Source organism: Penicillium nucicola (assembly GCF_028828085.1).
Source record: "Penicillium nucicola strain IBT 29836 chromosome Unknown utg000014l, whole genome shotgun sequence".
NCBI classification, from domain to species: domain Eukaryota; kingdom Fungi; phylum Ascomycota; class Eurotiomycetes; order Eurotiales; family Aspergillaceae; genus Penicillium; species Penicillium nucicola.
In genome coordinates this window covers 386510-407530 of record NW_026643138.1, presented here as the reverse complement: position 1 = coordinate 407530, position 21021 = coordinate 386510, and the positions used below count along the sequence as shown (strand labels likewise).

Sequence of the window (21021 nt, the reverse complement as noted above, 5' to 3'; positions counted from 1 at the left end):
GGCTCTTTGTGTCTTGTTGCTGTCGCCTAAAAAGATTCCGGAGTTGTTAGAAACACAATCTTACTTAAACTGGCATGTTTAAATTGGTTGACAGTGTAGAATGATTACAAAATCTTTCTAAGGCCCCTTACATGGCTAATTATCTATGCGGGGAGTTCATAAAAACATGAAGAGCTACGAAAATTCGTGGCAAAATAAGGAGAGTCATGACCTTTCAGAACTTTTCTATATATTCATCTAGCTTCCTGAACTACATCGACAAATTTCCCAAGTTGAACCTCCCAAAATAGCTGCGCTTGCGGATCACAGTTCCAACTCAAACCATGCAAGAGCCTGCAGGAAAGCCTGCTCTTTGGCATACTTGTTGTGTGGCTTACTCAGATCAGCGCGAATACCAAATCCGTGTTTAACACCCGAGAAAATTTTTAGCTGGTATGGCTTACCAGTTTTGTTCAGGATCTTTTCGGACTTGTAACGATGCTCGCGGGTGAAAATCCCATCGACCTCTGTTGTGCATTGTTAGCTGAGAGGGGTTGGCCAGGAATATAAGAACCACCTACCTGCAGCAGAAATGGAGAACGGGTTCTCAATGGCAGCGAGCTCCTCGTCAGATACAAATGATCGATGAGCACTGTAACCGATATCGATTTTGCCACTCTTGAGGAAGCAAGTGACATATTAGATAGTTATGGTAAGTTTGGTCAGATCGTAATCGATCTTCTGTTGATTGATTATGAAGACAGACATTGCCATCAAAGCAATAACCTGCAGCCGCTATCTTTGGAATACCCAGATTCTCTCTCATGTGATCCAGGGTTGACTGTACGATAGGGTCAGCAGCATCGGTGCCGTGTCGTGAGATCCAATCCGGAATATCAGTCTTGCCGGCTTCAAAGTCGCCAACGTCCATCTGATCTCCAGAGAGAAGGTCAGGTAGGACTACTAGGTATCCGTTGGTAGCGAAATCATCAGAAAGAAGCTTACTGTTGTTGAAAAGACCAAATACATCGCTCAGAACCAGAACAGCCTGGTTAACCTTGATGTCGCCATTCGGTTTGGCAATGTATGCAAGGCCTGTCAAAAAGAGTCAGCTAGTTCTCTCTGCTCAATTACTACTTTATTCAATTCTTGGCTCACCTTTTCCGATGGAAATGGTCTCTCCTGATGGCTTCCCGTCGTGCTTGAAGCCAGTAAAGCAGCAAGGTCCTGGGTTGGTTGGAAGCCATTTTGAGTGGTATTTAGATTGTGCGAAGAAAAAAGTATCGTTGAAAGATTCTGCCTATTTCAAAATTTCGTAACATTTCTCTATGGCGTAGAAAGTGGCTTAAATAAATGGCTAACGAAGACCACGGGGTCCATAGCATGCCACGTTCCCCGCAATTCACCCCGCAAACCCGCAAGATTAGTGGCAACCCTATCATTGGGGAGGATCGGATTCCTTTGATGGAAATACGGTTTATATCTTCTATGTTTAAATGGAGGACAGCCTTGGGAGCTGGTGAGTAGATTGTCTGCTATATCATCATATTTTCTATATCACCAAAGTTCGGTTGATTGCCTTGAAACAAGGGCTAGCAGCTACTGTATCCGTCTCGCTATTCTAAATCTCCAAGAACGAGCGTAGTCATCAAAGACGCCAGTTTCCGCGAAATTTCCCAATTCCCTAGACGCCCAAGCAGATCTACCAGTCGGCCTAGCATTTTTGATGTCAAAATGGACATGGATTGCTGATTTGCGAGGTTTTCCTCTTCAAGCAGGAGCCCTCTGGGATCCACCCCTAACGCCAGAAGCTCTGGAAATTCAAATCCATAATTGAATAAGTGATCCGTTTGGCCTTCACCGAATTGCAGAAAGCAATACCAAGCAAGGGCGGCCCAGTATAACACCCGAGGCACATGTATCGCGATGATACCCCCTAGAGGCATTGTTTGTGACTTGCGGAGCATCAAGACGCCATGTATCGCACACCTTACTGCGTTTTCGGACTGTACCCAGTCCCTGGCATACTGAGGATTTTCATGCGAAGCTTCCAGCCCATCTCGTCTGGAACAAATCTCAGGCCGGTTCAAGTCTGCAAACATTTAAATGAATTCTGAGTGCCACAGTATTTCCAGGCTGTATGGGTCATCTGAAAATCCCTGATTTTCTTGAATTTTGGATCCGTGGAATTGAATTAAAGTCTTCTCTATATCAGAGGATACGGTGTCCCAAGTCTCCAGCTTCTTGCTTTGGCACATTGACGCCGATATACTTGCCAATTACGAGTATATGCAGAACGAGTCTAGAACGATTGGGTCTTGACGATCGAGAGTCAAAAAATCCGATCCGGTCGATATAGTACTTTTCCTGGAACCTGCCTCGCTTTGAATATTCGATACGGTGCTTCTTCATTCCGAAGCGGTCATTGCACCCCCGGACTTTTTACAGCATATTTAGATACCTTGGTGTGTCGCAGAATCGGTTCTTCGTTCAACAGAGTGGAGTATTCGGAGACTAGGATATAGAGGGCTATGGTAGCCCTAGATTGATGGAGTATGAGCCGGTGTATATAGTTTAATTGTCTTGATGACTGGCCTTGTTTGTTCTTTGCCTTTGGCCCAAGACTTCCACCTGCTTTCCATGTCTTGGTTGCACACGTTTAAGATCCCATCTAGGGTTTGGACCCGATTAAATATGCCACCTCTCTTCGCCCACTGATTGCACATGGTTAGACATCGGTTTTGAAAGGTTAATGGGCGGTCGATGAATGACCTACCGCAAGTATAGTCCCATGAAATGACTGTATCGTCAATAGTTTTTCAGGTGTCGTGGCAGTAATTTCGGTTAGAAATGTACATCTGAGCCGGTAATCGATTACTACTCACACCTGATAGCATTGCATATGTGTGACCGATGAGAGCCGCCTGGATGATAGCGAGACCGGCATCAGACCCTCGTGAGATGTAATTTTCCCACTGATATTTTCCATCAGACTTAAAGTTTTCGCGAATTGATTTATATGAGCGGTTGAAATACGCATCGAAGCTAGAGCTGCTTTGTTCAACTGGTCGAATATCGCCTGTCCCATGGTTTTGGATTGGGCGGTCTGCACGAAAAGGCTTCCTACCGTACACATTGCCATGAGTAGCAGGTTGTTCCTTTTTGAGAGACGGAAGGTGGGAACGTGGATTATGGGAAAGATAGGGTTGAATCAACTGAGATACATTCGAAGACAAAGGTTCTATTACACATAGTGAGTTGGTACCGTGGAGAGAGGACGGGTGGCTTACTAGAAAATCCACCGAAGGAAATGCTGCTTCTGGGGGCGGCGGGTGGAGCTGTTAATTCAGATCCTTCCTGAATCATTCAGCGAAGGAGACAACTGGCCGTCAGACACGCCGGGCTCGCCAGCATGCGATGAAAATTGATGCTCGTCATTCAAATTTGGATCGACGAAAGAAGCCATACTTTTTGAACCATTTTGGGCTGGCAGCTGTGGCAAAAGAGTCGCAGGGGCGGTCTGGGTTATGTCGTCGACCGAGTCTGTGTGTGATTCGCGAAGTCCGCTCCCGGAATGCTAGGGAAAGGCTGCGAAGTTGAATGCCTGTGGGTGCGGGCGTATCGTGTAAGAGTGTCACTATAAAGCATTGATGATCTTCTGCGGAGAGGGCCGAAGCAGAGCAATAAACTCCATGGCGCTTAAAGAACATTCAGTCTATCTAAATATAGGCGGTTGGCAGCGCATTGCCTCGCAGAGCTGAACTACCTTCATTTACTCGACCATGTGACCAATACATTCAAGTAACAATTTTTTCATTTCTTTTCTTCGCATTTCTCCCAACGTCTAGTTAATAACCTGATCTCCTCGGTGTAATTCATGAGTCTCATATTACGAATTGGCCGGTGCTCGGCATTCGGTTTTGATTTTCAACCCCGAGCTCGTCGGTCGCTACTTTTTCTTATTAAACGACCTTGCTTTGTACACAATCACAGAAATAGCCTATCGATCCTTCCACTGATACACGCCCTGGGGTGTTCGGTACCGCGTAACTATTGTCTGTTCTTTTTTTACAGACCCTGAATCGTCATTTCCTTTTCTTCAATCATATTTCTCTGTAAACTAAGCCTTTACTTGTCAAGGGTCTCCTTCTTACAGACAACCACCGAGTCAAACTCCCTAAATTTCGGCTGATCTTTCTCACAAGACTCAACATACCTTCTCCAAAAACTCCGATCTTGCCCTTAGCCATGGTGAGCGATAAAAAGCTCCACGACAATCTGTCACGCATCAAGGCCCCTTCACCAATTGGGAAATCCATCTTTGTTGGGCTTCGTTTGACGGATCCGATTTGGCAACTTGCGTTCCTCCAGCGTGGATGGGGCTCTCGGATTGTCTCATACCTCCGTGGAACACCTTTACCTGTGCTCGATGCAGTCAGCGGTCGGTTGGATCCTTACTATCAGCTTCTTGTGGTTATGGTCCTTGGTAGTTGGCTCAAGCAGGCGACCCACATGGCACTTATTTCTTAGCAAGAGCTTTCTCCGCAATTGGGCTTTGGTATAGGCTTCTTCAACACTATCATCAACTCTACCAACATCCTGTTCGCAATTTGGTCTTCCTCGTCACAAGCTCCTGGCTTTGATACCTGGTTGGGTGTTCTCTCTTCCCCGGCGGTCGCCGTTGGGGCCACTGCCTACGCCATCGGGATTGTGTCTGAGTTGGCCTCCGAGTTGCAGCGACAGAAATTCAAAAAGGACCCTGCTAACAAGGGGAAGCCATACGGTGGTGGTCTCTTCTCCCTGGCGACCAATATCAACTATGGTGCTTATACATTGTGGCGCGGAACATTCGCCCTGACCAGTGGAGGTTGGGCCTGGGATCTCTTCACTTTTTCTTTCTTCTTTTATGATTTTGCAACTCGTGGAGTGCCAGTCCTCAACCAATACTGTACTGATAGGGTGAGATTTATCCCCGGCCTTTTTCTGCTCCCTCGTTATCGAATGAATGCTAACTATTCTGGCTTTTTAGTATGGAAATTCTTGGACTGACATCAAGTCTCGCGTTTTTTACCGTCTATTCCCTTGGGTGTACTAGAGGCTAGAGAGTCTTAATGCTATAAAATTTCGGATTCTTTGGGTGTTGTGATTACAAACTGGATATAAAACTACATGAATATCCTACACCACCATTCGTACTATATAGAAATGAAATAGCTGGCCTCGGAAACTATTATTCTTCAACGAACAAAGGATGACTGGTCAAAACTTTTATCTTTTCCAGCGAAAGTAAAATTAGCTTCTTGTGAAGGTTTTCTTTGGTCCCAAAAGCATCGAGCAAAACTGATAAAATTGAACATTGATAATTTTTATCATCGACTTTTTCTCTTAACAAAGCAAACCTATGGTTAATAAGAGATAACCAATCCATGGTAAAGAAAAAACAATTAGGTTTTAAAGTAGCTTCATATTGACGTAGTGACTGACACAGATCTCGTCAGTCGGGACTTTTGGGCTTAGTCACTAGGGCAGGCAAAAGCAACCCCGAAGGCCGGTGGCAAATAAGTCATCCACGATCCGGGAGGAAGAGGCAAAAGAGTATTCAGTATTTTGGGTTTCGGACTTAGTCACATCACGATTTCCCGGACGTGTTAAGATTATTATAAAGATGCTCTCGTTTCCACCGGACAAACTTTTTTTTTTCGTACGCTTTGTTCCCAAAACTCATGTCGATGATCCTGGCTTTGAATTCCGAAAATGGAAGCACTTGTCAATCCTCAGAAGCAGACGCCAGAATCGCTGGATCACCTGCAAACACTTGACGATGTCTGTGGAATGCCATCTCCTGGTCAAGCCCATATTGGATGCATTTTGACCTCGGATCAGAAAGGAAGTTTAAGCCAACTGAAGAAATTATGTCTGGACCATAATTATGACCTTTCTAACCCTGACCATTACACGGACGATGCTGCATTACTGTGAGCTTTGGACCATCGAAAATATGCTCTTCAGTATCTAATTAATTACTTAGGCGATATCTGAGAGCGAGGGGCTTTGATGTTGCGGCTGCATTTGAGCAGTTTGATTTCGGCATGGAATGGCGCAAGGAAAATGGAATTGAAGAGTTTTATAATAACTTGGAAGTCCAAAGCTACGAAGAATCACGAAAGATGGTATGGTCGGCCAATTTTTCTATTTTCTGTTCACATTCCTGTGGCTAATTCCTCTCGAAGTACCCGCAATGGATTGGTAGACGAGATCATGATGGTCGCCCGGTCTATGTATTTGCTGTCAAGAACTTCACCAAGAAAAATCTGGATGAGTATCTTGGAAAGATTTCCTCTTGCGAATCAACAAAGGAATACTGCAAGCCGAGTGCCCCCGGCTATGTTCTCCATTTCCACGCCCTATTCGATAATCTGATAAGATTTGTAACCCCTTTGGTCTCGGAACTCACAAGGCCAAACGAAAACATACCTGTGTCTGCGTCAACACATATCATCGATATTTCAGGAGTCAGCTTGAAACAGTTCTTCGCAATCAGAAAATACCTGCAAGAATCAAGTGAAATGGCTACCAAGCACTATCCTGAAACCCTCGGTCGAGTTTTTGTGAGTTGACATTGATTTTCTTATTTCACTAGGAAACTAACTGTTCTGTAGGTGGTTGGAGCTCCGTATTTCTTCCGATCTATTTGGGATGTCATGAGCCATTGGTTCGACCCGGCCACTAGGTCAAAACTCTTCTTGTTGAGTTCATCTGAAGCCAAGTCTACCTTGCTGTCTTACATAGATGCATCAAATCTCCCTGTGGAGTATGGGGGTACACTCGAGTGGAAGTGGCAGGACATGCCCAATCTGGACAAGCCAATGCGAGAGTTAGTCCATGAACTGTATGAGGCAAGTGGCCAGAAAGATGAAATTGTCACGGGGCCAGTCAGTTTTCAAGGCCGTTGCATCCAACTTCTAGGTACGGAGAATGGACAGCCGAGACGGAATCAATTTTGTCGCGCTTATAAGCATTTTTAGTACCTTGCTTATGCTATCCCATCTATAGTTAGCAGATAGCCTCTCTCACTATTGCCATCTCCCCTTCGCATTGTATTTCAAGTGCAGTTCAGTTGACTTTCTTTTCAATAAGAGGTCGTTCAAACTAAGGCAGCCCTCAGCAGTGTGTATATCACAATATTGTAATGAACTTAGTAGTGCTGTAAATTACAGTACTAGTACTTATCAGGAGAAAGCGCACTCAAACTCATGACTAACGTCACATGAGGGAGGGTTCTGCAGTATGTGAGGAATGTTTTTCTGCCTGAAGAAATGAAAGGTAATTCTCCAACTTAAACCTTCTTGCCTCCCTGTTTTACCTTCTCTCCCCTATATATTCACTCAAAGTTTCAGGAATAGATGAAGGCAATCGATGGTGGCCCTAGCTTTGCAAGGGAAAGTAACTGAATGTGCCTAAAATATAGGGGAAAAGGAGAGAAGAGGCACTTTATGGTCTAACCCCGCTAGACCCCGATCATCACCGCCTTTCACTCTAAGTACAATTTTACCCTCGTTCCGGATTCCTCAACTTCATGCCTCAAGATGGCGCAAGTTCCAGCGAGTACGAATACATCTTTGCCGAGTGAAGGGGCTTCAAAATTGCTCCAACGGAGCTGTCATGATTCCAACCGCAGAAAAGTCCGGTGTGATAAGTCCTGGCCTTGCGATAATTGCGTGCGTTTGGGAGTCGAGTGCTCGTATCACCACCTGGCCGTAAACCTCGGAAAATAACCAAAAGACCGAGTTGATTTCCAGATTGAGCCACTTGGAAGATCAAGTCAAGAAGCTTGGTAGCAAAGGTTTGGCTGAAGATGTTGAAGAGGTCTCTCCCGTTACCCGGTTAGAACAGGACAATGACGACGGCCCGCAGGAGAGCCGCACAGTGCGCTCATGGCTAGCCAGGCATAGTCCTCTCGATGGAGTAAGTCATCAGCCGAGGGAGGTGGATGAGGATGGGTTTGAAATGAACAAAGGCTCTGCCTCACCTAAGGCGACTTCCAGTACACTCGAGGGTCAATTTGGACGCCTTTCCGTGTACCGGAATAGTGGAACAAGCCGCTATGTATATAACTTCATGAGGAAACGCAACTTCGTCTATGAAATTTTAGAGCAGCGAATCATCCATCAAATCGGCCATATAGACCTGGTAATTTCGTCACCATTGAGGATGGAAATGTCATTGCGCAGCACAAAGCTCACCTGACAAATCTGAAGCCGGAAGAGTATAAGGTCAGATTGCTCCGTAAAAGCAATTCTGCGGATATGAAGGTAATGTTCCTCGGCTGCTCCTATATTAGATGGTTTACATTACTCAGTTTCTTCTCTAATATATTAAATTAATTAATAAAGATGATGAAATAATCTGAACCGTTTTGAGAAACATGGAAATAAAAGTAAAATTGACACATTTTGCGTGTTTATTCAGCATCAGACTGAATTTTTTATGATAACATAAATTGAACAGGCTAATTTGCGCAAGAGAGTACAAAGTGAGTGCGCGGTTTGGCACCTCGATGTCGGCTTAGCTCATCCTCATGCATGCAGAAATCATGAAGGGTTCGACTGTTCGTCGATTAAAGAGCTACATGAGCTGGGTTTAATATGTCGTGAGACAGTATAGTGCCAGTACCGAAAAAGCCGTCAAAGATCAAGGAAAGCATGCTTCATATTGAGAATTATCGGGCTGTAAAAAGCTTTAAACTCTTCTGTAAGTGGTCTAGCGAGAACTGGATCACTAATTTAGTTTAAATTGATCCGAGGTAGACCGAAGAAGCCGACATGATCAATATGGGCAAACGAACGACGAATAGTCACGATTCGAGATACGTGCGCATTGCTTCCATTAGCTGGGAGTTACAGTACCAGGGACACACTCTTTTCAGAGTGGCTGGCTAGTCTCTTTTTTTCCATGAGGACTGAAAGGATCATGACACATTTTGTGGCTGTCACTCTCACTAATGCAACAGTGGACAGCCCATCTAAGGCTAGAACTGTAGCGCTTTGAGTGGAGTCAACCTTACATCGATTCCGCAAAGTGCGAGCATCTCACGAGATACCATCAGACACCCTAATAGACATCTTTCTCTGAGAAACAAGCAAAATACCGAGAGTCATGACTTGAATGACCTGGTAACACAAGCCCCTGTACTTTGCTTCTTAAATTCCGACTTCCACGCGAATTCGCTTGAGCTGTTGTAAAAGTCGTCTTTTTTCCTTTTTCAACCCTCGCAAAGATACGATAAATGATGCTCGGTGAGGTCCAAACACGGTAGAGCCCGCAGACTGCTCAAGCTTTCTCGTGTACTTCATGGCTTGCGACTGGAAGTTACAGTGTTGTGGTGAAACGTCCAAATATTGGGGTTTGTCTGTCACAAAGACGTATTTCCTTTTGTTTTATCAATGAGGTATCAGATATTCTCTATACCTACACGTGCACTTCCTGGCGTGACGCGGCAAATGAGTTTTGGTCATCTTTCAATGAGACTCTCAATATTCACAGGCATTTCACGCGAAGGCACTTCCTTCCCGAGATCTCGATTCTCAGCCAAGCCTTGGCCGAGGAAATAAGCCAGACACGAAATCCGATTCCCGTGCCAGATACTGGCTTTACTCACTATAGCGACAATGGTCAGCCTAGCTCGGCACGTCAATTTTTCGATGGCAAATCTTCTCGTGAGGTATTGGACGTTGAGGCCCATGGCGGTGAGCCGATAGGACTTAATGCACTATAAGCGAGAACGAGAAAGTAATAGCGCTAGTTAAACTCCGCTAAAGTACTGTATTGGTGGCCTAAAGGTACGGGGTCCTAGATTTTTATACGATACGGAAGCCGGTCTAATCTACTCGTCCTCCGTCCTATCCCCCGCCGTAGATCTAGGCGGACTCTAGATATTCTCGGATTCGGAAGATGATAGGGACAGTATATGCTGTAATCGTCTCCGAAAGCTTTGCGGTTGATCGGTGAAAGGAAGTTTTCGAATTTCACCTATACTTGATTCAGTTTCAAGGCGAGATAACCAGTGCTCCTAGTGGGATGCTAGAGAAGTTTCATAGACTTTCATAAAGAGTTTATTCTATAAACGGGACTTTACGATCGAATTTATAGGCCCAAGATCTTATATCCGTAATTACCGTTTTTTTCACTTGATTTAGAATGATATTAGCCATTCAGTCACAAAAGACATTAAAATCCAGGGGAAGGACTTTGTCGGGAGGCGAAGTATTTGTCTATAAAGTCTATTTGACGTTACATTGCTCAGTACTCGGTAGGGCTCGGTCTAAGAATTTCTATCTTCATTTCGACATACAGTCAACATATTAAAAATCAACTCGTTGGAAGTATGAAACTAGAATCTACTCGTCTTGATAGAGCAGGATTCGTTAAACGCCAGGGGTCTGATTGATTATAAAATACGGAGTCGATGTATTACAAACTCAGACTAACCGAATCGAGTAACTAGAATATTCCATGGGTCATATATTGTTCCTTTATAAGATTTCGATACCCAAGGATACTATCTTCGTTTCTAAATAGGCCCGTAAGATATTTAGGCTACTCTTTCTCATATATACGGAGTTTAGGTCGTGCCATTTATGTAAAACGGTTTCTTCTTATTACCTTCACTTTATACAAGCGCTATATCCTCCCGGAGCGAGGTAGTCTGGTCAGAATAGGAGGAAACGAACCTTATCCCCTGGCTGGCCGCCCATTAGGCGCTGTCGTGGAAGGCCCGCTCTCACGCATACTATGAACAATATCAGATAGACCGAAGCGTTAAGTCTTTACGAGGGAAAAAGTACCATATTCTGCGTAAGCAACGTCGCACTAGTGCCAGATCTTTTCAGCATCCAGGAAATCGAAATTTAGCAGGGACAGTTCGTCGCTCGGTCGGCCCTATAGCTTCACTAGCGGTTCGTCGAAATGAAAGGCCTGCCCAAGGTGCCAAAATAACATGGTTTCAAACAATCATCACAGCCGAGCCCAGCCAAAACGACAGCATTGAATCAGCCAAGACGAAATTTCGGAGACGAGGTATGATTCACCTTGTTGCACCGTTTACTATAAGCTAATCATCCATCACAGGCTGCGCGATGTCTCTACTTCGTCATTGACGACGTAAAGAGATCCAATCACCATTATAGATTTTGGAATATATACATCGTGCCTTTGCAGCGAGAAAACTGAGACACCGGTGAACAGAGCCTCTATAGTAGCACCAGTCGATCAACAACGCTTCCTATCGTCATACCGAAAGAACAGAGATTAACTATCTCGATAAATCAGTTACTGGATATTGCTATAAAAGGAGACTATAGCGGCTAAGCAATGGAGCTGCAGCATAATGAACATCGAACGGGCTGTATTTAGGACTTTATGCATACTAAAAATATGTACGAGATTTTAACATTCCTTGAAATTGAAACATCCATTGACAAATGCTGTGGAACATGAGCGGGATCATCGATCAATCGCGGTCGCTCCAATCGTGATTCGATAAACCATGGAAACGCTCGCTCGGCGAAAAAACCGAGAATTCAAGATTGGGCTGTTGCCCCACTTGCTTCCTTGGTTGCTGTGGTTCAGCCTTGCAGCCAAAAGAGAGGGTCCGAGAACTAGGGTAAGTTCACCCCAATCTCATTCTCTTCATATACAGTACCGCTTATAGGAAATCACACTACTTAGGCAGTAGAAGTCTCTATTCAGCGTCGTGATCAAGATACGCAGAGTGCTTAAAATAAATTTAGGGGCCGCAGCAGGGCTCATAACGCTAAGAGCCAATCGGTTCCCTGCTTTTTGGTACAAAAACCGGAGACACCCTTACGTAAGCTCTTGTGGTGACGCAGTTTCAACAAGCCATTTACTACTGTAGAGATATCAGAATGGCGATCGAATTAGGTGGATAGAGAGGATGGGTCGGGCTTAGTGAGCGTATTTCGATCAAGGAAAGTGCAGGACAGAAGACCAAGTTTTACAACGTTCTACACACTAGATAGACATAAGGGCAGCTTGCCACTTGATGGGAGAGCACACTCGCTTATAACGGCAACCAGGAGAACACAACCACGGATCGGGCTTTAGCCTACGACTCTGTCTCCAAAATTTGCGTAAATACTCCCCTCCTCGACCGCACCTCAACCGTACCTCCTCAGCAACAAAATTTCGTTCTATCGGACACCGACGGCTATCAGATTTGGACTTATGGACCATGTCCGGATATTTGCAAATCCTTTTAATCTCTGTTCTGCGCCATAAGTAGAACCTCCATGGTATACTGTCCCGTGGATCGCCGCTAGGATCTACATCGCACCCCGTATCTTTGTCTGTCTAAGTTCGCGCGTGGGGTTCGATTAGTCCACCTAGTGCTATTCGTATTCAGGGTGTGATCTATGGGATAGTAGCGCTGCAATCCTGCGAGGGGGTGGCGATCACAAGAACTTAGCTCGTAAGCCTTAGCCACTACCGTTCACATTATTGTCCTGGAAACAAGGCTCGGTTTTCTATGGAAGGGTTTCGAATAAGGTCTGGACTTTTAGTAATGCCCTCCCAAAAAAGGACAAAATTAGCTGGCTATGAATAGACAGGAAAGAATAAACAGGAAAGATATAAAATTCAGTTAGGCGCGCATAGGATGAATTGGATTCATTCTAGCGAGACTAAAGGGTCATCGGGCTAATCGTAAGTAAAATTCAGTGTTTCCATTGGCCACAAAGTCTTTAACTCATTATTTCGGCATCTGTTAAAGCACTTTGGCCCTCATGAAAGAGACGGTGACTATGGCTAAAACTGGTAGATGTACAGTGCTAGCACGTTGAGCACTTTCATTGTAAATCTAGTGAGCCGTGAGAGTTCAAATTTGGTGAGAGCTGGTGAGAGTTAGTGAGTTGGCAATCCTTCGGATGGAGCAGATCCGAAAAGGCCACAGCTCCCACATTGATAATCTCATTAACAAACTCTCGGCCGGACTACATCAAAGTTAATCTCGGCTTGTAGTTTGAGTTTTCCCCGCAAGCCTAAGATGTCTGTGTGGGGAACTTAAGTCATGCATGGGTTTTGTCAGATGATGACGACCTCGGGAGGCTTGCCCAGTGGCACAGATTCACGGCTGAGTAAGCCATTTCCCCATCTAACGTAATTCCCGCCCGAGCTGCGCATCCGGTCGAGTTGCGCACCCCACCTAAAATCGCGTCTTCCCACCAACAAATTGACTTCAACCATCTACCATGCGACCAATTCGTTCTGAATCTCGGCAGGAAGTAGCCAATCAAGAGGCTAATATATTATTAGCTTTTGATGGTATCAGAAATGGCCGCGTCAAATCTATTCGTGCAGTAGCTAGGCTATTCAATGTACCCGAAACAACACTACGCAGTCGCGCGCACGGTATAGAATCTGGCGTGGATATACGCCCAAACGGCCATAAATTGACTCAATTAGAAGAGGATTCTCTTACTGAATGGATTCTCTCTATTGATTCACGCGGAGTAGCGCCTAGACCGGCTACTGTGGGAGAAATGGCTAATATCCTACTTGCTACGCGCGGTAGTAACCCCCCGCCTACTGTTGGCAAGAATTGGCCATCAACTTTCATTAAGCGCCGCGATGAGCTTCGATCTAGCTTCTCGAGGCGCTGCGACTCTTCGCGCGCGTTAAATGAAGACCCAAAGAGCTTCCGAGCCCAGTTTACTACCGTACAAAGCGTGATTAACGAGCACGGTATATAACCAGAGGATATCTACAACTTTGATGAGATATGCTTTGTAATGGGCCTTATACCTTCGCAGAAAGTAGTCATAAGGGCTGAATACTACGGTTGGAGATCTCTTCTATAACCAGGAAATCGCGAAAGAGTTACTGCGATCAAGCAATCTGCGCAGATGGCTTTTCGCGACCGCTATATGTTATCTTTAAAGGCAAAGTAGCTATTGTAGGATGGTTTAACAGAAAACCTACCGAACGAGTTGCGAATCGAGGTCTCAGGGCTTTCAGGTCTTGAGACTCCGCACCGCTCCAAACTTTCTACCATCTTTGTTTCATACATCAGTTCAAGTGAACAAGCTTCTTTTCTCTTGCCTGTTAGTCAACTTGTGGTTTCATTCAACATGAGCCTCGCATATGCTCAGCGATCAATTGATCACCGGCGCCCACTGGATGTGATTGTGGTGGGTGCTGGAATTCCGGAATTATTGCCAATATTCGTTTGCCTCGGCTTATTTCCAATCTGGAAATTGTTACGTACGAGAAGAATCCTGAAATTGGAGGGACATGGTTCGAGAATCATTATCCGGGAGTTGCATGCGGTATGAACTATATTGTATTTCTCATCCCTTCCTTTTTGGCTGATAGACGGATGTAGATTTACCAGCCCATTCTTATCAATTGAAATTCGAGCCCAACCCAAACTGGAAAGAGTTTTATGCCAAGGGCGAAGATATTCTGGATTACTGGAAGGGAATTGTCAACAAGTACGGTTTGTACAAAAAGATATACCTCAACAGCAAAGTCGTTCATGCACAATACGATGAGGCATGCTGCAAGTGAAACGTCAAGATTGAGAATACTCTCACAGGGGAGATCATTGAAGACTCAGTCAATGTCTTCTATACCTGCCCTGGAGCTTTGAACCATTGGGAGTGGCCTGGTATCACCTTGCCTGCATGATTTCCAGGGTGGCTTGATTCACAGTGCTGCTTGGAATGAGAACTGGGATCCCACAGTTAGTTATGGTTGCCTGTTCAGAGGAGTCAGTGACCACAAACTAACAACACTTGTGTATAGGACAAAACTGTGGCTGTGATTGGCGCAGGTTCAAGCGCCATTCAAATTATTCCAGCTATCCAAGGGAAGGTGAAAAACCTCTTCAATTTTATTGGTGGTGAAATCTGTATTGCCCCGCCGTTTTCTAGCACCAAGGTTGAAAAGCATCAGGCTGAGATAAATTGTAAGTCGTTTGCTGACATTTGCACAAACTTGGCATAGACTAATAGGTAACCAGTCACCTTCAGCGATGAAGAAATCGAAGCATTCCAAGACGCGAAAATTTCTTATGATTATAGAAAGGGTAAGTCGAGCTGCAAAAGCAACCATGAATATTTTAATGACCGGTCCACAGCCATTGAAAATGAAAACCAATCATTTCACCAAGTTACACACCAAGGAGAAGCTTCAAAGGTGGCACAAGGGAATTTCCAGAAGAACATGGAAAATAAGCTTCAATCAAGACCTGAAATCTTGGAGACGATATTGCCAAGCTTCTCACCCGGATGTAGGAGATTAACACCGGTAAGGCCGGATCATCCCAACGGGTTGCTCATTCATCTAACATGATCATCCGTCCAAGGGTCTTGGTTACCTCAAATCTCTCATTCAGCCTAATGTGAACCTTGTCAAGGGGCGACATTAGCCACGTGTCACGAGAGGGCGTTCATCTCACAGACGGATCATTCTACAAGGTCGACACAATCATATGCGCAACGGGCTCTGTTACAAACTGGTTTCCCCGATTCCCCATTATCGGTCGTGACGGCCTTAACCTACGGGATAAATGGGTTAAATACCCGAGTTCCTATCTCAGCGTTGCACTCCTCGATCTCATGGCGTACAGCAGAACCTTTCTCCTCTAGTTTCCCTTCTCTCCCTCTCTGGATCAGGTTTTTCGGACGATAGTTCGAATTGAAATTCAAGCGGCGAAGGGCAGAAACATGAATTGTAGCATCCTCAGGAATATCGCGTCTTTCCCAAGAGGCAGAGGCCATCCGCTCACTCTCCAAGATTGATCATTTTGCAGGTTATGTGTACGGAAATAAAGAAACAACGGCAAGACCCTCATTAGCGTATACGCTCTCCCATGAAACGCTGGATGTCTTGGCATATGCACATAGCCCCCAAATTTAGTAGCGCGAGGAAGTAATCCTTTTAGGCCTTGACCGGTTCTACGGATTTGGTACTGTCTTCGCAGCTCTCGGCGCCAAGACAGTCTCAGACCTCTTCACCAAAAACGATATGTGTCCAAAGTTTTTAAAAAGAAGGATAATTTCAAACTATCCAACATAATATAGACCGGTCGGTTTATTTATCAGCTATACAGAGATGACAAATACCGAAATGGAGTCTATCCAAAAGCAGATTGCTGAGATCATAACGCCTTCCTAACTTAGTGGGTCATTCCACTTGAAGCCCCATTCACTCCATTGTAGTTGGGCTTGTCGACAACGCGACTGATTCTTTCGCTATCCTAATAGAAGCTCCGGTTCGAACCGTCCGTCCTTCCAGCCTTAGTCCAGCCATCACCTAGCCACGAAACAGTGTTGTTGTCCAGATACTGGTAGTCGTAATCTTCCCAGCGAGGGTGGGTAAGGGCTTCCATTGCGTGCAGCGAGGAGCCTATGCAAATCTTTGATTAGCATCATTTCTGTTCAAAATCTCCCCACAAGACACGTCAAATGGTCAGGACGTGTCACAACGTACCGGGCCACAGCGCCGAAATTCTTCCATCTCGACTACCAGTCTTATACCACGATCGACAGTTCCCAGCGAAAACAGTGTTGGGGAAATATGACGCGCAATAATCGGAGAAAATCTGTACAGCGCTCTCCTTAACCTCGATTGACTTGACCACATCCCTCTGCATCTTTGTAATTGCCGTGCCAACATACTCAGCCACCTGCTCGAGAACAATGACGAGGTTGCCGGTTCTAATAGCCGAGTTGGGACCGTGTGAGATGAAATATTTGGAGATCCGTCAGTCGCAACGCTCATCGTGGCTGCCCAGTGCGGGAGAATTATCGTCGGGCGAAATGAAGACGATATCCGACCTCTGAAGTGATGTCCTTGTCGCATGAGTGCAGTGCGAGCTTGATCAGCTCCAGGAAGTCGGCCCTAGGAGCTTTGTTGCTCCTGCAACTTCCAGTACACTTCCCAGGGGTAGCCGCATGTCCTCCAGGGATCGAAAAGAGTGTCTCTGGGATTGGTATCTCCTTTGAGGTTTCCAATAAACATCCGCGGGCTCATCGTTTCCATGTCTCCTTTTCCTGCAGTCCTTGAACCCCATTTTGACTCGAACGGTTTAACTGCTACGAGGTGCAGATAATTGAAATATGCTTTCTATTCAGAGCAATCCTAATTTGAGCTTCGCTTTCCTGTCCAACCCATCTCTAAAACACGTTGGAATATCAACGTACGTCAATGACGTCACGGCCTTATTGGCGCTGATCAGTGGGCCCCATGGAAATTCCGGGACTCCTGACCCAAAATAGACCAAAGTGCCCTCAAGAATACAAAGCCTTAATATTGAACAATGCGACTGCGCGGTCTACCATGATGGCCAGTCCTATAAGGATTGCTCTGATGGAGATCATATCACCGCTAGCGCAGCCCCACTCGAAACTACTAATTCTGAACACAACTAAGCTAAGCGTTGAAGTCGGCATGTCAAAAGATGAGGCACCCAATCCGTTTTAGCTAGCATACTTGCCTAAGCTTTAATTAAGCATTCGTGAGTGGTAGTCAACGGTGGAACGACATAGTTAAATGGATCGGGGAAAATTTTGAGGCATATGACGTGAAGCTAGTTAGCTCAATCTTTTTGAGGTTGATGGATCTTGGGGAAGACGAGAGGATGGGCTGATCTACTTAATAAGACATGTCTTCGTTCAGAATATCCTGCATATATGCTAATAGTCCCTCAACGCGAAAAAAGTGCGGTCTAAAGAGTGGGTAAGGACAAGGTATTTGAGTACATTTAGCTGGTGTCCCGCTTGATACGCAATAAAGGATCTTTTCGTGAGAATCGAAAATGAAGAATTAAGGCATCTAATGCGGCGGATATAACCCATGGGGTATCTACAGTATCTACACAAGCTTCAAGCGATAGTAATGACGGTCTTTTTTGGTGTGAGTATGTATCTCCTTGGCATTTTAAATATATTTCTGCGGGGATCTTTGATCCTCCAGTGACACTTTGCCATCAACTTGCTCAAAACTTCGGGCAATGTCAGAGACCACCAGGACTAAGCAAGGCTTGCCCCTATAAAACCTCGTGCACGTCGGCCCTCCAAGAATTTTCTAGCTAATGATTATTGCAGGTTCTGTCAGCGAACGAAGTTCAGTTTGCCTGGTGCATAGATCTTATTCCTTACCATGGACTGAACTACCCAGATGGGTCAGCACGTCTTTTTACTTTTCCATGATGTCCCTTGGAATGTTTGCGTGATGTATAACCGCAAAGCCTAGAACATACCAAAGAGTGTTTCGTCAAACGGACAGACAGCGAGAGAGGTAAGCGTATCATATCTATTTCAGAAGAACTTCGCTGGCTACTGGCTTTATTGTGCACCTTCCTCGTAGCGAAATGATGAAATTGAGATAGTGATCTCGCTATGATGACTGTACTTGCAGAAGGCTTTGAAGATGGACCGAATTTACCCATGTACTGACGAGGCACATTTAGGTACCATCAATTCTGCAGTCAAAGAATTGGCTGAATTACTCCGCGACAGTTCATTCCCCCGCTAGCCAACAGCCCCCCACTCCGTTGACTTCAATTTGCATCATTCGACTATCTACTGAATACTTCTTTCAACAAGGGATGGAGGAAAGATTCGCCGAATTATGAGGTCAGCTTGAAGAACAACAAAGGCAGAAAAGCGACTCATGCCCAACACACAGTTTAACCTTTCGTTCGCTGCTACATTTCTCTGTCTCATTTCACATTTCCTTGTTAAATTTAAGTCCAGAGAATATTCGCTGACTGGAAAGGAACATATGCGTGGTCTGCACTCTTGTAAAGACTAACTAACTCTAAAGGCAACCTTACATGCCTCCCTTTAAGTTGGAGGAAATATGGCCATGATGAGAATTAGCAGTCGGATGAGTCTCCATGTTTCATTATAATGGGCGGCGGTGATCTTTTCGGTTTATATACCACTTAGCGCTTCCAGTTTTTTCAATTATTCGATAGGGGATTTCGCAAAAGGGACAACAGCAATCCGTTGGGCCTTGGGTTGTGAAGTTTCCGGACTGAGGATATAGAGCATTCCTTCGTGCTTCAACGCAGCACTGACAGTTTCCGCAGGAAGTGCAACAAGGTCCCGATTCGTATGTTTGCCTGCAGAGGCCACATACAAAGCGAGTGTACCCATTAAGAACGACCATTTGCCCCAACAAGTATCGCCCCGTTTTGATTCCACACTCCAAGCAGATTCGGTGGGCAGATTTAACTTGCTCTTTGTCATATTTGAGTTCCACTTGCTCATCGGCAAAAGCTAGTCGGAAACGAAGCTTTAGACAACGGTTACAGCAGAAGTACTCGATATTTCTGGAGCTGTAAGTTGACGAATTAGATCTCTGAAAATGAAGCTTACCTGCTCCAGTTCTCCGCAGCACATAGAAAAAGTAACTTTTGCTCCGGGGATGTAGGCTTAGCAACGGTGACGCTTGACCTGAAGAATCGAGTTGTTTGTGACAAAGCCAGACATGAAGGATAGTCAAGCCAGCTGAAGATATGCAGATGAAGCTCAATCGGTAAACTGAGTAATGTCACTGACGATAGCCGGGCCATGAAAGAGTCAATTCGACTAGTTCGTCTTGGTATGTATATGAGGGATGTTTAAAAGAGAGGTCGGAACGGTAGTAATGTAAAAATTGAATGGAAAGATAGTTCGTCTGAAGCCAAATGCAGATTTTTCGAGGCTCAAAATGATCGAGAGATTGCGAAGATGTAGCCAACTAAGATAAGTTTAGAAATCTCAGCCAGACTTTGACGAGAGTAGTAAGACCGTTACAAACACGGCACTTCGTTTGTACGAAATTCGTGATGCAAGATCCAGAAAGGTGGATCCGGAATGAAGTCCCCCGGTGATCCGTCAGGATGGACGGCTTATGTACCAGCCGGGGCCCCGGTCATGGGCCGCTCGGAACAAGGTCTTCGGCCTTTGAAGTTAGGCCCGAAGCCGATTCCCCCACCATGGTGACTAATCTATTCCCGAACCCAAACTTTTGAATCCCGATGGCTTGACTAAACCATCTAGCCGCGGCCACGCAGGCCATCCAACTTCGAATGGTGCCACGGTTCGATATTGGTCCTTGGTAGGCTCCTATATAGCCTTGTCGCTTAGGATGCTGGAGGGTGCGATCTTCGCCATTTTTGGATGACCTCTATTCCTGCTCCATCTGATTGAGGATATTGCAACGAAGGCGCGCGCTCTCGATAGCAGGCGCAATCCCAATGCCCCTCTACAGACGTTCACGTATCAAAAAGCGTTCTCCCATCTTTCCCAATGTATAGTCGTTGATATCATTTGGCAACGCAAAGCGGCGTTTGTCATGCTCCTCATCCAGGAATTCTTGTGCGGAAACGTATTCCACGGTAAGGCGCAGATCCAGCCCACAGTGTAGTTCCCAGGGTCTGACATGCTTGCTACTCGAGCAAAAGGCGTCGAGGCTTGCTATACTGCTTGGTTTGAGTTTGAGTCGGGGAAACGATACGGTACACCGATCGCGTATGGTTGTTGAACAATAAAAGTGAAAAAGAGCTTGAAGGGGAGAGAGAAAAAGCTCACAAGGTTTACATGAGGGAGACAAAAAGACAACCCATCACCACCTAAGAAAGTTCAGCCTCACAGTGGACACGTAGCGCAGCAACGGGCGGCAAGATGGAATATGCTATTGGTGGGAGCCGCCGCCTCCTTGTCCCCACTCAAAGAAAGACAATCACCAGGATCTCGATCTCAAGAGAGCATTTATCGCTCATCTAAATTATCGCTCGATAGATTTCACAGTCCAAAAGATGCACTGCGTATCTTTCATTCCTTGTCCTCGCAGTTATACTAAGTCAACTGTGGGTCGTGCCGTACGCAAGGGCATTGGCGAGTAAGAGATTTGCCGCGTTATGATGGCTTGGTGTCCCACACAGGGGAGCACCCCGCCGGAGACGACGGACAGACTCTGTGGACAAAAACTCCCGCCAAAGCTGATGAAATACCCCACCCCCCACCGCTCTAT

General features: G+C 45.4%; 8 protein-coding genes across 8 annotated transcripts; 2 read left to right on the top strand and 6 right to left on the bottom strand.

The window, feature by feature from the left end:
* Positions 1-303: 303 nt before the first annotated feature.
* On the bottom strand, positions 304-1359 carry N7511_011504 (uncharacterized protein; the record flags this gene model as incomplete). The annotated part of the gene is made up of 5 exons (XM_057133881.1): positions 304-506; positions 561-657; positions 746-1074; positions 1138-1279; positions 1342-1359. The coding sequence occupies 5 exons, from the start codon at positions 1357-1359 to the stop codon at positions 304-306; spliced, it is 789 nt and encodes a 262-aa protein (XP_056978551.1).
* A 722-nt stretch (positions 1360-2081) lies between these two features.
* N7511_011503 (uncharacterized protein) lies at positions 2082-2391 on the bottom strand (the record flags this gene model as incomplete). Its single annotated transcript, XM_057133880.1, is given in 2 exon segments — positions 2082-2185; positions 2202-2391. 2 exon segments carry the CDS (start codon positions 2389-2391, stop codon positions 2082-2084), a joined length of 294 nt encoding a protein of 97 aa, XP_056978550.1.
* Positions 2392-2401: 10 nt separating this feature from the next.
* On the bottom strand, positions 2402-2705 carry N7511_011502 (uncharacterized protein; the record flags this gene model as incomplete). Its single annotated transcript, XM_057133879.1, is given in 2 exon segments — positions 2402-2623; positions 2637-2705. The coding sequence occupies 2 exon segments, from the start codon at positions 2703-2705 to the stop codon at positions 2402-2404; spliced, it is 291 nt and encodes a 96-aa protein (XP_056978549.1).
* Positions 2706-2798: 93 nt separating this feature from the next.
* N7511_011501 (uncharacterized protein) lies at positions 2799-3345 on the bottom strand (the record flags this gene model as incomplete). The annotated part of the gene is made up of 2 exons (XM_057133878.1): positions 2799-3220; positions 3270-3345. 2 exons carry the CDS (start codon positions 3343-3345, stop codon positions 2799-2801), a joined length of 498 nt encoding a protein of 165 aa, XP_056978548.1.
* Positions 3346-4227: 882 nt separating this feature from the next.
* On the top strand, positions 4228-5074 carry N7511_011500 (uncharacterized protein; the record flags this gene model as incomplete). Its single annotated transcript, XM_057133877.1, has 3 exons — positions 4228-4465; positions 4544-4938; positions 5009-5074. The coding sequence occupies 3 exons, from the start codon at positions 4228-4230 to the stop codon at positions 5072-5074; spliced, it is 699 nt and encodes a 232-aa protein (XP_056978547.1).
* Positions 5075-5733: 659 nt separating this feature from the next.
* Positions 5734-7004, top strand: N7511_011499 (SEC14 family lipid-binding protein; the record flags this gene model as incomplete). Its single annotated transcript, XM_057133876.1, has 4 exons — positions 5734-5954; positions 6008-6149; positions 6210-6587; positions 6639-7004. The coding sequence occupies 4 exons, from the start codon at positions 5734-5736 to the stop codon at positions 7002-7004; spliced, it is 1107 nt and encodes a 368-aa protein (XP_056978546.1).
* Positions 7005-16255: 9251 nt separating this feature from the next.
* N7511_011498 (uncharacterized protein) lies at positions 16256-16651 on the bottom strand (the record flags this gene model as incomplete). Its single annotated transcript, XM_057133875.1, has 2 exons — positions 16256-16404; positions 16489-16651. The coding sequence occupies 2 exons, from the start codon at positions 16649-16651 to the stop codon at positions 16256-16258; spliced, it is 312 nt and encodes a 103-aa protein (XP_056978545.1).
* Positions 16652-18968: 2317 nt separating this feature from the next.
* N7511_011497 (uncharacterized protein) lies at positions 18969-19253 on the bottom strand (the record flags this gene model as incomplete). Its single annotated transcript, XM_057133874.1, has 1 exon — positions 18969-19253. The coding sequence occupies one exon, from the start codon at positions 19251-19253 to the stop codon at positions 18969-18971; it is 285 nt and encodes a 94-aa protein (XP_056978544.1).
* Between the last annotated feature and the right edge of the window lie 1768 nt (positions 19254-21021).